Source organism: Saccopteryx bilineata, chromosome 7 (genome assembly GCF_036850765.1).
Source record: "Saccopteryx bilineata isolate mSacBil1 chromosome 7, mSacBil1_pri_phased_curated, whole genome shotgun sequence".
Lineage (NCBI taxonomy): Eukaryota > Metazoa > Chordata > Mammalia > Chiroptera > Emballonuridae > Saccopteryx > Saccopteryx bilineata.
The window spans coordinates 106,957,637-106,970,825 of NC_089496.1; the positions used below are offsets into that span (position 1 = coordinate 106,957,637).

A 13,189-nucleotide genomic window follows, 5' to 3' on the forward strand; every position below is an offset into this window, starting at 1 on the left:
TCTCACCTACAACCAATTTTAGGGTCCTGCCTACCCTTTATAAATCGTTCCCTCATGGAGCTACAATCACACACCAGCCGAGCCCCCACGATGCTATACCGGCGTGACCTAGTCCCATCGTGTGATTCACTGGTGGAATTCAAGCTTCTACATGTGGGAAAATGGTGAAGCCATCCATGGGCCTCTTGTCTGCTTTTACAGGAGGAAGTAACGCTTGTGGGGGAGTAATTTCAAGCTTCTCGGGCTCCTTCTCCAGTCCTTGGTACCCTACAAACTACCCCACCAACGTGCAGTGCATCTGGGTGATACACCTGGCTGAGCAATTCCACATAGAGCTGACGATCCCCCATCTGAAGTAAGCATCTCTCCTTTCTCTACTTCAGATGCCAGATTGGATTAGAACCCACGCTTTGCTCCGACAGGTGGCATGTCTGTGTGTCTTAGTCTGTTCAGGCTGCTGTGACAAAAATACCATAAACTGAGCAGCTTGATAAACAACAGACATGCCTTCCTTAGAGTTCTGGAAAATCCCAGATGAATACACTGGCCGACAGGTGTCTGGTGAGGGGCCATTTCCTCATAGACGGTTTTCCATCCCCTCCAATCTCACATGACAGAAGGGAAGAGGGAGCTTTCTCAGGCCTCTTTACAAGGGCACTAATCTCATTCACGAGGGATCCATCAGCCAAAGGCCCTGCCTCCTGATGCCATCACATTGGAGGTTAGATTTCAACATATCAATCCTAGGGGAACATAAGCATTCAGCCTACAGCACCATGTGCACATTTATCTGGTCAGCTGAGTTTAGGAGTTTTTTGATCATTGAGCTCAACTTCCTATGCAATTAGAGGACATCCCATGAGCACCGCTGACACCAAGCCTTGGCCAAGGTGACCCCCCATGAACCCCCCCACACACACTCTCAGCCAGCTCCGCCTGGGGACACAGCTTCTTCCTCCGGCCAAACCCAAGTCTGTTCTTCATTCCCATCTTCTGACCTTCATTCTTCCCTGCGATGCTACATAAAACACATCTACTTCCCCTTTTTCTCTCGAGACTTTTCCACAAATCAAATAGCCTCAATTTGCTCCTTCCTCTCATCAGGTACTTTGTACTGTTCATTTCCTTCTCCAGCCATCATCCATTTTTAAAAGAGTTCACCCCATTTTAGTGCATAGGTATATATTGTATCTATTCCCATATATACATATACATACACGTAACTTTTTAATTAAAGTACTACTTTTCCTGGGAGACCGGAGGGGAGGGCGCACACTGAAATAGAGCAAGGGACATGTGATGTAAGGCCACTGAGCCGGCCAGTCCCACTAGGGAGGGGCAGGAGGACAGATCCAGCCATCCTTAGGGGTTTAGTCCACTAGTGGGGTGTCCAACTAAGTCCATTAGTTGGAAGGAGGTGGTGGGGACGATGGCAGGTTCTTGCTGGATGCAAAGCAAACAGCGATGTGATTTCAGATGCTTCCATGGATTCCCCCAGGGAGATAACTCTGCGTCACCTCCTCAGGTTGGAGGACATCTCCGGCTGCCCGTACGACTTCATCGAAGTCTTCGACGGACGGCAAGCTGCCTCGCTCTCCATGGGCAGGTTCTGTGCGGGGGCTGAGCTCACGTTCCTCTCCTCCTCGAACATCATGACCGTAGTGTTCAGGAGTGATGCCATGGTCACCAACACAGGGTTTCGTGCCCTGTACCGTGCCGTCCAGGAGGACGGCAGGGAGAGCGGTGGGTCTCCTACAAGGTACCTTGCGGGAACTTGATCTAATATGTGTCCTTCCCCCTCACGAGAAGGGATGCTTCCCAAATCTGACCTGTGATGTTCGCCTTCATTAAGGACACCTGTGTGACACCCACTCTGACGCCAGCAGCCCCAGCCCACCCCTCACCCTGCTCTGTCCCTCCCCATCAGTGATTTTCCTCCATCGAAACATTGTCCGAAGGAGCAGGTGACTGAGTCTCCCATCTCGCCTTGGCTGTGTGCAGACGGAGGACGCAATGAGAGCCTTGTTCTTTCCCAAAGGAGGGGAGCCTGCCGTAGGCAAACCTATGTCCAAGAGCAAGTATCAGCCTACCTGCTTTCCGCTGAATTCAGTACAAAAGTCACCCAGAACACTTACACAGCAGGACATGGGTGACATTTTGGAGCTCTCCGTGGATTATGCTTAGGGTGACCGTGTAATTTATCCTCCAAACAGGATTCTTTTGAGAATTTTAAAGGAACTCTAAAATAATTAACAGGCATTAATGGATCTGAACAGTCATAAACCAAGACTATTCCAGGCAAATCAGGACATAGGGCCACTCTATCTAGAATCCAACAGCTCATATGGGAAATAGTCCCCAAGTGCTGGGCCATCTCTATCTGAAGTAGGTCCCAGAGTCTGGGGACAGCACCATAGCTCAGAAACCTGTTTTTCTGTCCCCTAGGTATGTCCCTGAGACTGATGAACGGCAGCCACAGGTGTGAGGGCCGGGTGGAGGTCCTCTACAATGGCACCTGGGGCACCGTGTGCGATGACAGCTGGGACCTGGAAGATGCCAGGGTGGTGTGCCGGCAGCTGGGCTGCGGTGAGGCCTTGGCAGCCCCAGCTCAGAGCTCCTTTGACAGAGGCACCGGCCACATCATGCTGGATGACGTGCGGTGTGCAGGGGACGAAGCCGAGGTGTGGCAGTGCCCGCACAGCGGGTGGCTCTCCCATGACTGCGGGCACCACGAGGACGCCAATGCCATCTGCTCAGGTGGGCCCCGTGGGACACAGCACACCACAGAGTCTCACCCACCAGCAGCCTCTGGGGAGGGAGAAGTCAACTCCAGCAGGCAATGACTGCGAAAGGAACCCAGGGCTTCACGCCCTCTCTCTAAGTTAATTTGCTTAAGAGTTAGTTCTCTTTCTCTTCAATTGTTGTTGTATCTGCAAAATTTTTAAGGTCGCACCTTGAACACTGTGCTGATTCAATAGGGGGTTTGCATCATCAGACGTCTCATTCCTGGATGGACATGCCGTGGTGCTGGTGACCGTCCCCTCTCTCCTGAATAGGGATAGTAGCTGGCGTTCAAAGAGTGCTTACCACATGCCAGGCTCTGTAGAAAGGCAGGTGCCTACTCTTGTCTAACCTTCACGATCTCCAATAAAGCAGAGACTGTGCATGCTTGTTTTATTGCCAAGGCAACACAGGCCTAGCCAAGATCACATGAGAGGCTGTCCTCTGGAAGCGCTGCCTCCAAGGTGCCCTGCGGAAGACCGAGCTCAACTCTGATGCTAACCGCCCCCCTCAGCCCCGTTACTGACCAAAAGTAAATAAGCACATGGTTTCAGTTTTAGTGCTTCTAGCAGCTAGATGAGCCATCATGGGACTGGCAAGCCAGACGTGGGCTGCCAATCTTTAACCAGCATGGTTACACTACACGTCCGTCTGCCCAAAAGGGAATGTGTTTGATCCTGAGGGAAAGTGCCTGCTTTTCTTTCATGAAGGATGTGACTCTCTTCAGGCATCTGTCGCTCTCTCTTCTGTCTGTGTAGGTGCTGGTGGCGACCCACTAGAAGGACCCACAGGTATGGCCCTTTCACACATGTCAACCCGTCGCCAGTCCCCTGATGTCACTGTGAATTCTGGCTACTCTTTAATCCTGAAATTGGGCCTCGAGATCGAATTAAAGTCTCTATTGGCTGATTGACAAGAACAACGCAGCTCATTAGTGCATTAGCGTTGGCACAATGGCGGGGCTGGGGAGCCACAAAGGGGAGAGAGACGGGTAGGAGGGAGGGAGAATTCAGATTCAGCAGAAATGCGATTTCTGGACCCGTGGGATTCCAAGTCCACGTCTGCCCTGGGGAGGGGCTATGTTTGCGTGTGGCTCATGTCCTGGATCTTGCGGAGAATGGACATAGACACTCAGAGCCAGCCCTCAGCAAATCCCATCCAATTTCACATGTCTGCACCCATGCCATGCAAATAAATAGTCATGTTCTTGAGGAGCTTGTCATCTCTGCCCACTGGGGCACAGAAAAATCACAGCTTCAAGTGTCGATAATTCTACGTATTTTAAGGGAGCATTCTAGATAAAAGTCCTCACTCTTGGTGTCATTTCTTCTCTGTGTATTTTCAGACAGTGCCCCCTACAGGCACTTCAGTTTTAGTTCAACCCTTCATGCGGTTTCTCTTTGCTTTGCTTTCGTGTTAGTTAGCCCTGCCAGCGCCAGGATGAGTGTTCTTTCTTCCATCTACAAGTGAGAAGCTGCAGCTCTGGGGGTGTCTCTAACAAATCCCACACCAAACCCAGTACTGCAGGCATGAGTGGGATGCTTTAAGCAATCCTGGGCTTGATTGCAACTAGGATGTGTATATAACATAATACGAGGGATCTTCAACTACAAGCTGTTTTTTAACACATCGTACTGAGAAACAACTTTGCGTCTTGCGCCGCCTTTGCATCCTTTAAATTAAAACACACGCTGAGACCTGTCTGCGCAGGGGGTTCCTAAAACCCTTTCAACTGTGTGTCGCTATCATTTCTTCCCAAAAAAAACCCTGTAACCCAACAGAACACACGTAAAGCTCCTACCTGAGGAAGAACAGCATGGGAAATCAGAGGGGTCTCCAAAGCTAACTTTGTGGCTACCGGCCAAAGCACTCCTAGAATGAGTTCTGACCCCTGTCCTCATTCTGTCCCCTCTTGTCCCTTCTAAAATCACCAGCCAAGGTCAGTGCCCCCTCCTGATGGGGTTTCTCTACTGTTTCTTGCAGATGAAAGTTTCCACTGCGGTGGTTTGCTCACAAATGCTTCGGGCTCCTTCTCCAGCCCTTGGTACCCTAAAAAGTACCCCACCAATGTGGTGTGTGCCTGGGACATACAAGTGGACGTCCAGGCTCATGTCAGACTCACAGTGGACGTGGTCGAGTAAGTACTTCCCTTTTTAGGAGGGTATTCTGCCCACACCCCCTGCCCATTACGCTCGCCATCCCCAATAAAAAACTTCCATATTTAATTCTCAAAGGTGAAGTAAGCCTTGGAGGTCCACTTAGTAATACTGATCACAATTTGAATACACAGACCTTTTAACCTGGCAATTCTAGTTCCAGGAATTGTGTCCATAGATAGTCTGAGGATAATCGTGGAGGCATCTTACAGAAGCAACAGATTGGAAAGGATCTAATTGCCCATCAGTAGGAGATCAGTTAAATAGACCTGGTACATCCATCCACTGCAGTCACATGTGTAGAGTGCATTGCTATGGGATGATGTACAAAAAAACCACGGTGACACTGCTGTGACTGCTGTGTGTGCGACTGTCTGTGAAAGGAGAAGGAAACTGTGTTCCCGCGAGCTGCTTCAGGGGAGGAGGATGAGAGAGGGGAGTCAGGCGTGAGAACTGACATTTACTTGGCACCAAAACACCTGTCAATACTACTTAACTTGCATTCCTGGCACTGGTAGTAGACATTCAGAAAATACAACTGAAGGAAAATGTTAAAAATGAAAATCTTACACTGGGGAACAACCTTTTTGTTGCATCCACAAAAACACTTGTTCTTACCTAACTCGAGTGTGCTGATCTCAAATCTGATATTAGTTTTTCTCTGTAAGCTACAATTTTTTTGCAATTCAAGATTTTAGGTTTTCCTCTTCTTGCCTTCATTCAAGTTATCTTCCAACTCATTGATTCGATCCTCAGCTCTATCCATCCTGTTTTTAATTCCTTCCATTGTGGTCTTCATTTCTGATATTGTATTTGTCATCTCTGATTCTTTTTTAATATTTCAATATCCTTTTTTATACTTGCTATTTCTTGATTTAGGTGTTCGTAATGACCATCCATTGTTGTTCTAAGGTCCCTAAGCATCCTTACAATTATTATAATATTTTGAACTCCGCATCCGGAAGTTTGGTTATTTCTATATCACTCAGTTCAACTCCTGAAGGTGTCTCTTGTGGTTTCATTTGGATTGCACTTCTTTGTCTTCTCATTTCTGTGTTTGGGTGTTTTGCTTGTAGAGCTGGTTGAGTCTAGGCTTGGTGTTGACTGCCTCCAATTTTCAATTGTGTTATTTCTAGGTCTTCTTGGGTTGGCAACAGCTATTATTTGTAATCCACTTTAGGTTTTGGGCAGCTTTGAAGTCTTGCTTTGTTTGTTTTCTTAACAGGTGATAGTCTTGTTTACTGATCTTAGCAGAGGGCTTCCTTGAAACTGTATCCAGGAATGCGGTGGGTGTGACCTGAGACTCTGAAAGCCTCTTCCACCAACTAATCTCTCTGGGTGCAGGGTGTTTTCTCAGCTTCAGTAGGGGGAGGTGTATCTCAGATCTCCATGGAGACCTGAGTTACTGCCCCTCCTCCCCACTTCTTGTTTTCAGCTGTGTCTTGTTGCGTTGATCGGAGCTGGAGAGATGTCTGGAGATCTGTGATCCGGAAGCAATTCAGTTCTGTTTTGTGAAAGGATCAGTCCCTCCCCCAGCTATGGCTGCCTCCAGTACTGGATGAGTCAGCTTTTTTAGATCATCCCCTGCATTCCTCTGCTCCTCACTGTCTGTCCCTCTCTCTCTTCTTTCCACTTGGAAGATAAGCCAGTCATTTCAACACACCTCGCTCCCTGGTCACCAGGCAAGTGGCTGTGAGCAGTAGTTTCTGCTCTTTTCCCTCTGAGATCCTCTCTGGGCTCTCAGCCTCACCCCCCCCCCTCCATTCCGGTAAGCAGAGGAGGTTCAGGCGCTCCCTACCAGATTTGTTGTGGCTTCTTCTTTGCTCCCTGGTTTTTGAGAGCTGTTCTTGTAGTCCAGAGTTGGTTTTTCATGCTGATTGTTCCTAAGTTGATTTGTATTCCAGTTTGGTGGTGAGAGCTGGGCGTCCGTGCATCTGCCTACTCCGCTGCCATCTTCAGATCCTCTTAGGTTTTCATCTTATTATAAAATTTTCAACATTTAGTTTAACATAATGAAGTAGAATGTCTTCTTGGGCATCATCTTTGTGAAAATATAATAATTTATATAATGCAGTAAATACACTAATACACTAAAAGATATTATTGCATTAGAATTTGTCTACAATTTCAAAATAGACTATATTAAAACACTTATTTTAATCATAAAATTTGCGCAAAACTTATTTAAATTCTATTCAGGCAAAAAAATTGCGTTTGTAGCTCTTGCATTTGTGTACTTGTTGAGGACAATCTCATTTGATGCTCCAGCAGTAGTCTGCTCATCACTAACAGCTCCAAGATTTTTGGGAAACTTATCAAGGTGACTGTTCAGGAAGTGAATCTTTTTTTTTTTTTCGTATTTTTCTGAAGCTGGAAATGGGGAGGCAGTCAGACAGATTCCCCCATGCGCCTGACCGGGACCCACCCGGCATGCCTACCAGGGGGGGCGTCACTCTGTTGCAACCAGAGCCATTCTAGAGCCTGAGGCAGAGGCCATGGAGCCATCCCCAGCACCTGGGCCATCTTTGCTCCAATGGAGCCTTGGCTGTGGGAGGAGAAAAGAGAGACAGAGAGGAAGGGAGGGTGGAGAAGCAGATGGGTGCTTCTCTTGTGTGCCCTGGCCGGGAATCGAACCCGGGACTTCCGCATGCCAGGCCGACGCTCTACCACTGAGCCAAATGGCCAGGGCCTAGGAAGTGAATCTTAACACTCATGTTACATCCAATGTTGTGGAAAGCCAACAGCATCCTTTGAACCAGAAGTTCATAGTTTTCTGCTTTTTTGTTGCCAAGGAAGTTCTTTGTAACTGCCACAAAAGACTGCCATGCTGCTTTCTCCTCCTTATTCATCTTCCTGGCAAATTCTTCATCACGTATGAGGGTTCGAATTTGAGGTCCATCGAATATACCTGCTTTTATCTTCTCGAAAGACAAGGCAGGAAAAGCAGAAATAATATGTTGAAAGCATTCACTTTCTCTATTCAAAGCCTGAACAAACTGCTTTATTAAGCCAAGTTTGATGTGAAGTGGGAGAAAAATGATCCTGTCTCGATTAACTACAAGTTCATTCACAGTATTTTGCATCCCTACTTCCAGAGCTTCACGTATTGCCCACTCCTTCTGTGTCCAGTGTTCCTCCCAAGCTTGGCTGTCCCACAAACACAGAAAGCAAGGATACTTCGTGAAACCTCTCTGTTGTCCTAGCAGGAAATTTACCATTTTAAGATCCACACAAATGATCCAGTTATGCTCCTCAAACTTCAGAAAGTCAAGGACAATTTTTATGTCATTCTCACTAAGTCATTCAATTCGGGTTGGCTAAACTGCTGAGGGGTTAATGACTACTTGGCATCAGAAGAAGACCCTTCAGATTCTACAACCATTTCCTCATGCATCTTATCAAAATACACTTGATCACCATGTTCACTTTCTTCATCCTTAGAAGAAATAAAACCATTGAAAACTGGAACCAGGAGTGTCTCAGAGTGTGGGATAGGTCGTATTGCTGAAGGAATATTAGGATATGCGATCATATGCCGTTTTTTCTTGCCGATGCCCTTTGTATGGATCAGACAGAAATAACAGTAACTGCTGTGGTCCTTAGGTTCACACCAAACCATGGGAATACCAAAAGGCATTCCTTTGCGTTTTCCTTTTGTCCAGTCACGAAGCATTTCCTCACAATTATGACACACAATATGAGAACCCCAGTTCTTGTCTTGATTGCCAAGGGGAACTTGAAAATAAAAATAGACAATATATGCACATGTCACAAATGATGAAATATTGCGCCTTTGACGTTGAAGTGTGTAAGAGCCACATATATAACAGAAGGTGTCAGGACTATTTACGCCTACTCAAAGAAGCCATGATTCAATCTTAAAACAAAATAAGAGGGTGTTTTTATCAGATAATAATTTTTTTACATTTAAAAAAAAAGCTACAATTATGTAAAAGTGATGTTTGTAAAACATTAATTGCCTTGTGGTTATGTTCAATCCAAGAGTTGTTGCCCTTTAACTCCAACTTAAAAACCAATGCATGCCATTAACTGTAACAAACAGAAATTAAAATTGCATAAAAACTAGAGCATGCACCAAAAATAACGGATTTCAGATTTGGAATCAGTGATGCAGAAATATATAGAAACAGTTCTAAAACCTCATACAACAGAAAATGAAAAAAAAAATGTTCCCCAGTGTTATTTATTTATTTATTTATTTATTTTGTATTTTTCTAAAGAGAGAAGCAGGGAGGCAGTGAGACTCCCACATTTCCCTAACCGGGATCTACCCGGCATGCCCACCAGGGAACGATGTTCTGCCCATCTGGGGCATTGCTCCGCTGCACCTGGAGCCATTCTAGCTCCTGAGGTGGAGGCCATGGAGTCATCCTCAGCGCCCAGGCCAACTTTGCTCCAATGGAGCCTTGGCTGCAGGAGGAAAAGAGAAAGACAGAGAGAAAGGAGAGGGGGAAGAGTGGAGAAGCAGATGGGCACTTCTGTGTGTCCTGGCTGAGAATCGAACCCGGGACTTCCATATACCGGGTCAACGCTCTACCACTGAGCCAACTGGCCACACCCAGAAATGAAAACATTTTTTAGAACAAAAAGATACACATACCTACATCAGCAGGGTGTTGCTCCCACCCCTGTGAAGAGACATAGGCTTCAGACAGCTTTCCCAGAACCTTCCCTGACCTGAACCCATCCGGGCGGCGCTTACTACAGGGGGGCGGGGGAGCCCCATCGGTTGGAGACTGAATGATATCGTTACTTCACAGGTTGGAAAACTTCTATGGTTGTCCGTACGACTTCATTGAAATCTTTGATGGCCCACAGAGAGAGTCTTTCTCTCTGGGGAGGTTCTGTTCCAGTATAACCCCAATATTCACTTCCTCCTCAAATCGCTTGACGGTGGTCTTCCACAGCGACGCGATCATCACCAACATTGGCTTCCATGCCACCTACGAGTCTTTTGTGCAAGATGAGAATGATACCGGTAGGTCCTTCGGTCATCCGAGACCCTGGTCCTGTGTGGTAATGATGGCGAGGTTGGACCGCCGACTCTGCCTGGATCCTAGGGGTGGGGAGGGGTTCTCTTGCTCCTTAGTTTACCCCAAGATCTGCCTGGAGAAAGTGGCTGAACACCCAACCCTGTCGTGGAACAACACCACCTGTGTTCTGATACCGGAACGCATCCCGCTGAGCTGAGAAAGGGAATGTGGCTGACGCTGCCTCTGAGCCTGTTTCATTCAAAACGTGCGTGGAGTTTCTCTCCACCTGCCCAGACATCGCTGCTCCTGCCCACCGGCAGGGGCAACCAGTGTCCATGTCCCTGATGCATCCCCTTCACACGGGGCTTCCCGGGGCCTCTGTTGAGTAGACAATCCCACCTGGGGGAAAAGCTTTAAAAATAAATCATCACACAGACATGAGCGATCGCACCCCAAGTACCTTGGCGGCCACTCTAACCCACCGTAGTCCCCTGCCCCGGTCTGAGAGGGGAGCCCTCGGAAGCTGGCCGGCTCAGAGGGAACACTGGGTCATCCTCAGAGGTGGTGACAAGGGGGTGGTGCCCACTGCCGTGACTGCGTGTGTCTGCGTTTCCAGATGTGGCGCTCAGGCTGACCAATGGCAGTCACCGGTGCGAGGGCCGCGTGGAGCTGCTCTACAATGGCAGCTGGGGGACGGTCTGTGACGACAGCTGGGACCTGCGTGACGCCCAGGTGGTGTGCCGGCAGCTGGCCTGCGGCAGTGCTGTGGCGGCCCCTGGGAGGGCTCATTTCGCCCGGGGCCCGGGCCCCATTGCTTTGGACGACGTGGAGTGCGCAGGGACAGAAGGCAGGCTGTGGCAGTGTCTGCACAGCGGCTGGCTCTCCCACAACTGCGGCCACCACGAAGATGCCGGCGTCATCTGCTCAGGTGAGCCTGCTTCTGAGGCAGCGTGTGGAGGGATGACATTCCCCGCTCTACTGTCGGGAGGTCCTGGACTGGCCCTTGGCCTCTGCTTCCCAAGTGTCAGCCGTTCAGGTGTCCCTACACAAGCCCCATCCTAACCACCTCCCACCCTTACTGTCATTTTCTCGAGACTTGTCTTTATGTGAGCTCCTCTTTTCTCACTTCAGTGAATTCATTTCCAAGGACACTTTCTATCACCACCATGTACAGAGAGCCAGGGTCACTGACATAATAGGCAAGACATAAAAATAAACATAACAGCCTGACCAGGTGGTGGCGCAGTGGATAGAGCATCAGACTGGAATGCAGAGGACCCAGGTTTGAAACCCCGAGGTCGCCGGCTTGAGAATGGGCTTATCCGGCTTGAGCGCGGGGTTGCCGGCTTGAGCGTGGGATCATACACATGACTCTATGGTCGCTGGCTTGAGCCCAAACGTCGTTGGCTTGAGCCTAAAGGTTGCTGGCTTGAAGTCCAAGGTCGCTGGCTTGAGCAAGGGGTCACTCACTCTGTTGTAGCCCCCCCCCCTCAAGCACATATGAGAAAGCAGTCAATGAACAACTAAGGTGTCACAATGAAGAATTGGTGCTTTTCATAGCTTTCCCTTCCTGTCTGTCCCTAAGTGTCCCTCTCTCTGTCTCTCTTTCTGTCTCTGTCACAATAAATAAATAAACACAATAGCAATAAAACAATGTGAAAATGCTTAAAAATTAAAATATAGTGAACTATCTTATCTGATCAATTCATGCCACGTATATTTGAAAATATCCTCAATTAGAATAAACTGAATGTATATTTTTAAATTTTCATGCAATCAGTTATATAACTCTTGAAATAGAACACGCACCGCCTCAAATTCAAATTTTCTCACCTCCCACCAGTGACAAGTCAGGCCTCTGGGAACCAACCATGTCTTCCGTTCAACCCCCTGATCCCAGCTGAGTTTCTGCAAATAAGCTCAGTAGTTGGAGTGGAAAGCCCCCACTTATTTCCACATCCTTCTAGGTCTGGCTAGGAAGAGGCAAACGGACCTACCAGCCAGACCTGGCCGCAGTGCCCAGGGTGGAGGGCAGGCAGGCTGGGGGATGCTGTGCGGTGCTGGGAGGGGAGGACAGAAGCCAAGGGGCAGAATCGGTGCTCTGAGCAAAGGGGGAGCGGAAGCCATGCTGAGTGTGACTTCACACCCAAGTGTGTCATGCCAAGTGTGACAACCAGAGACAGGGCTGGGGGCTTAGAGAGCAGGGAGCTTTGGAACCAGGGCCCCAGGCAGGGTGAGGGGTGGTAGATGGGGAGGTGATGGAAAGGTCACAGCACAGTGGCTCTGGATTCTGGGTTCTTTCATCCCGGGCGCTGGAGCTTCATCCGGGGCCCTGGAGCTCCTGGCCCAGCTCACGCCCCTCCCTTCAGCTCCGTCCTGGTGCTGCAGTTGCCAGCATATGTCCTAGAGATAACATGGTTCTGCCCAGAGGCGGATTAAGATCAGTTGCGGCCCCGGGGCGCAGAAGAAAATATTGGGTCCCTTAAAAAAAAAGAGAGACAGGGAAAATAAAAATACATGTTAACCCTATTTTTAAATAAATAAAAAATATTATGTACTATTCATGTTAAAAGTGCACATATGAAACCAAACTTGGTGTCATTAGAAAAAGTGTCAAGTTGGGGTTTGGCGGGGCCCTTCAGAAGTCGGTGCCCAGGACGCATGCCCAGTGCGCCTGCCGTTAAATCTGCCTCTGGTTCTGCCCTTTGAAAACTAGCACACATTCTGGGAGGCAAGACTGACACATCCAGGAAGAATTACAAAACCAAAGCCACTGGCAAGATGGGTGCTCCGCCTTAGACAACCACTGCCCTGGCCATGGTTTGCCAAAAAAAAGGGAGGGGGGATCACAAAATGACCTCGCCGTGTCTGGCGGCAGAACAAAAATGAAAGCGATGATGTCTGGTGGGTTGTAACCAGGGTAACTCGGCAGTTCTCAGATCCCCAGGTTGGGTGCAGTTTCTCCCCATAACCAGACATGGACCTTTCTGATTCAAATAAGCCAGTCAACCTCTCAACCTCTCGGGTTTCAAGGAGAACGAAGGGGCGGGAACTTTCCTGACAGTTTGCTTTCTGTTTCCCATAGACTCCCTGCCTTCCTCAGCACCACCCACCGCTGTGAGCCACCCAGCCTCAGGTAACTTCACTTGCCCTTAGCTAGTTGGCTGTAACTTGCTTTGGCAAAGTCCTTTGGGGTGTTAGGGGAGTGGTTTAGGGGCCCAGTGGCCTGGATTTGTCATCCTGGCTTCATCACTGACT

At 48.5% G+C, this 13,189-nt stretch overlaps 1 protein-coding gene and 1 non-coding gene across 2 annotated transcripts in view; one reads left to right on the forward strand and one right to left on the reverse strand.

Moving 5' to 3' along the window:
• The window catches only part of LOC136310682 (deleted in malignant brain tumors 1 protein-like), an 81,997-nt gene that overhangs the window by 43,442 nt on the left and 25,366 nt on the right, over window positions 1-13,189 (forward strand). Inside the window, exons 31-38 of the mRNA XM_066239523.1 lie at window positions 202-355; window positions 1,526-1,743; window positions 2,446-2,757; window positions 3,540-3,572; window positions 4,765-4,918; window positions 9,719-9,936; window positions 10,548-10,859; window positions 13,017-13,067. Coding sequence (XP_066095620.1) covers window positions 202-355; window positions 1,526-1,743; window positions 2,446-2,757; window positions 3,540-3,572; window positions 4,765-4,918; window positions 9,719-9,936; window positions 10,548-10,859; window positions 13,017-13,067 — 1,452 coding nt within the window. The remainder of the gene's footprint in view (window positions 1-201; window positions 356-1,525; window positions 1,744-2,445; window positions 2,758-3,539; window positions 3,573-4,764; window positions 4,919-9,718; window positions 9,937-10,547; window positions 10,860-13,016; window positions 13,068-13,189) is intronic.
• On the reverse strand, window positions 7,551-7,626 carry TRNAA-GGC (transfer RNA alanine (anticodon GGC)). Its single transcript has one exon. It is a non-coding gene; the product is annotated as a tRNA-Ala (tRNA).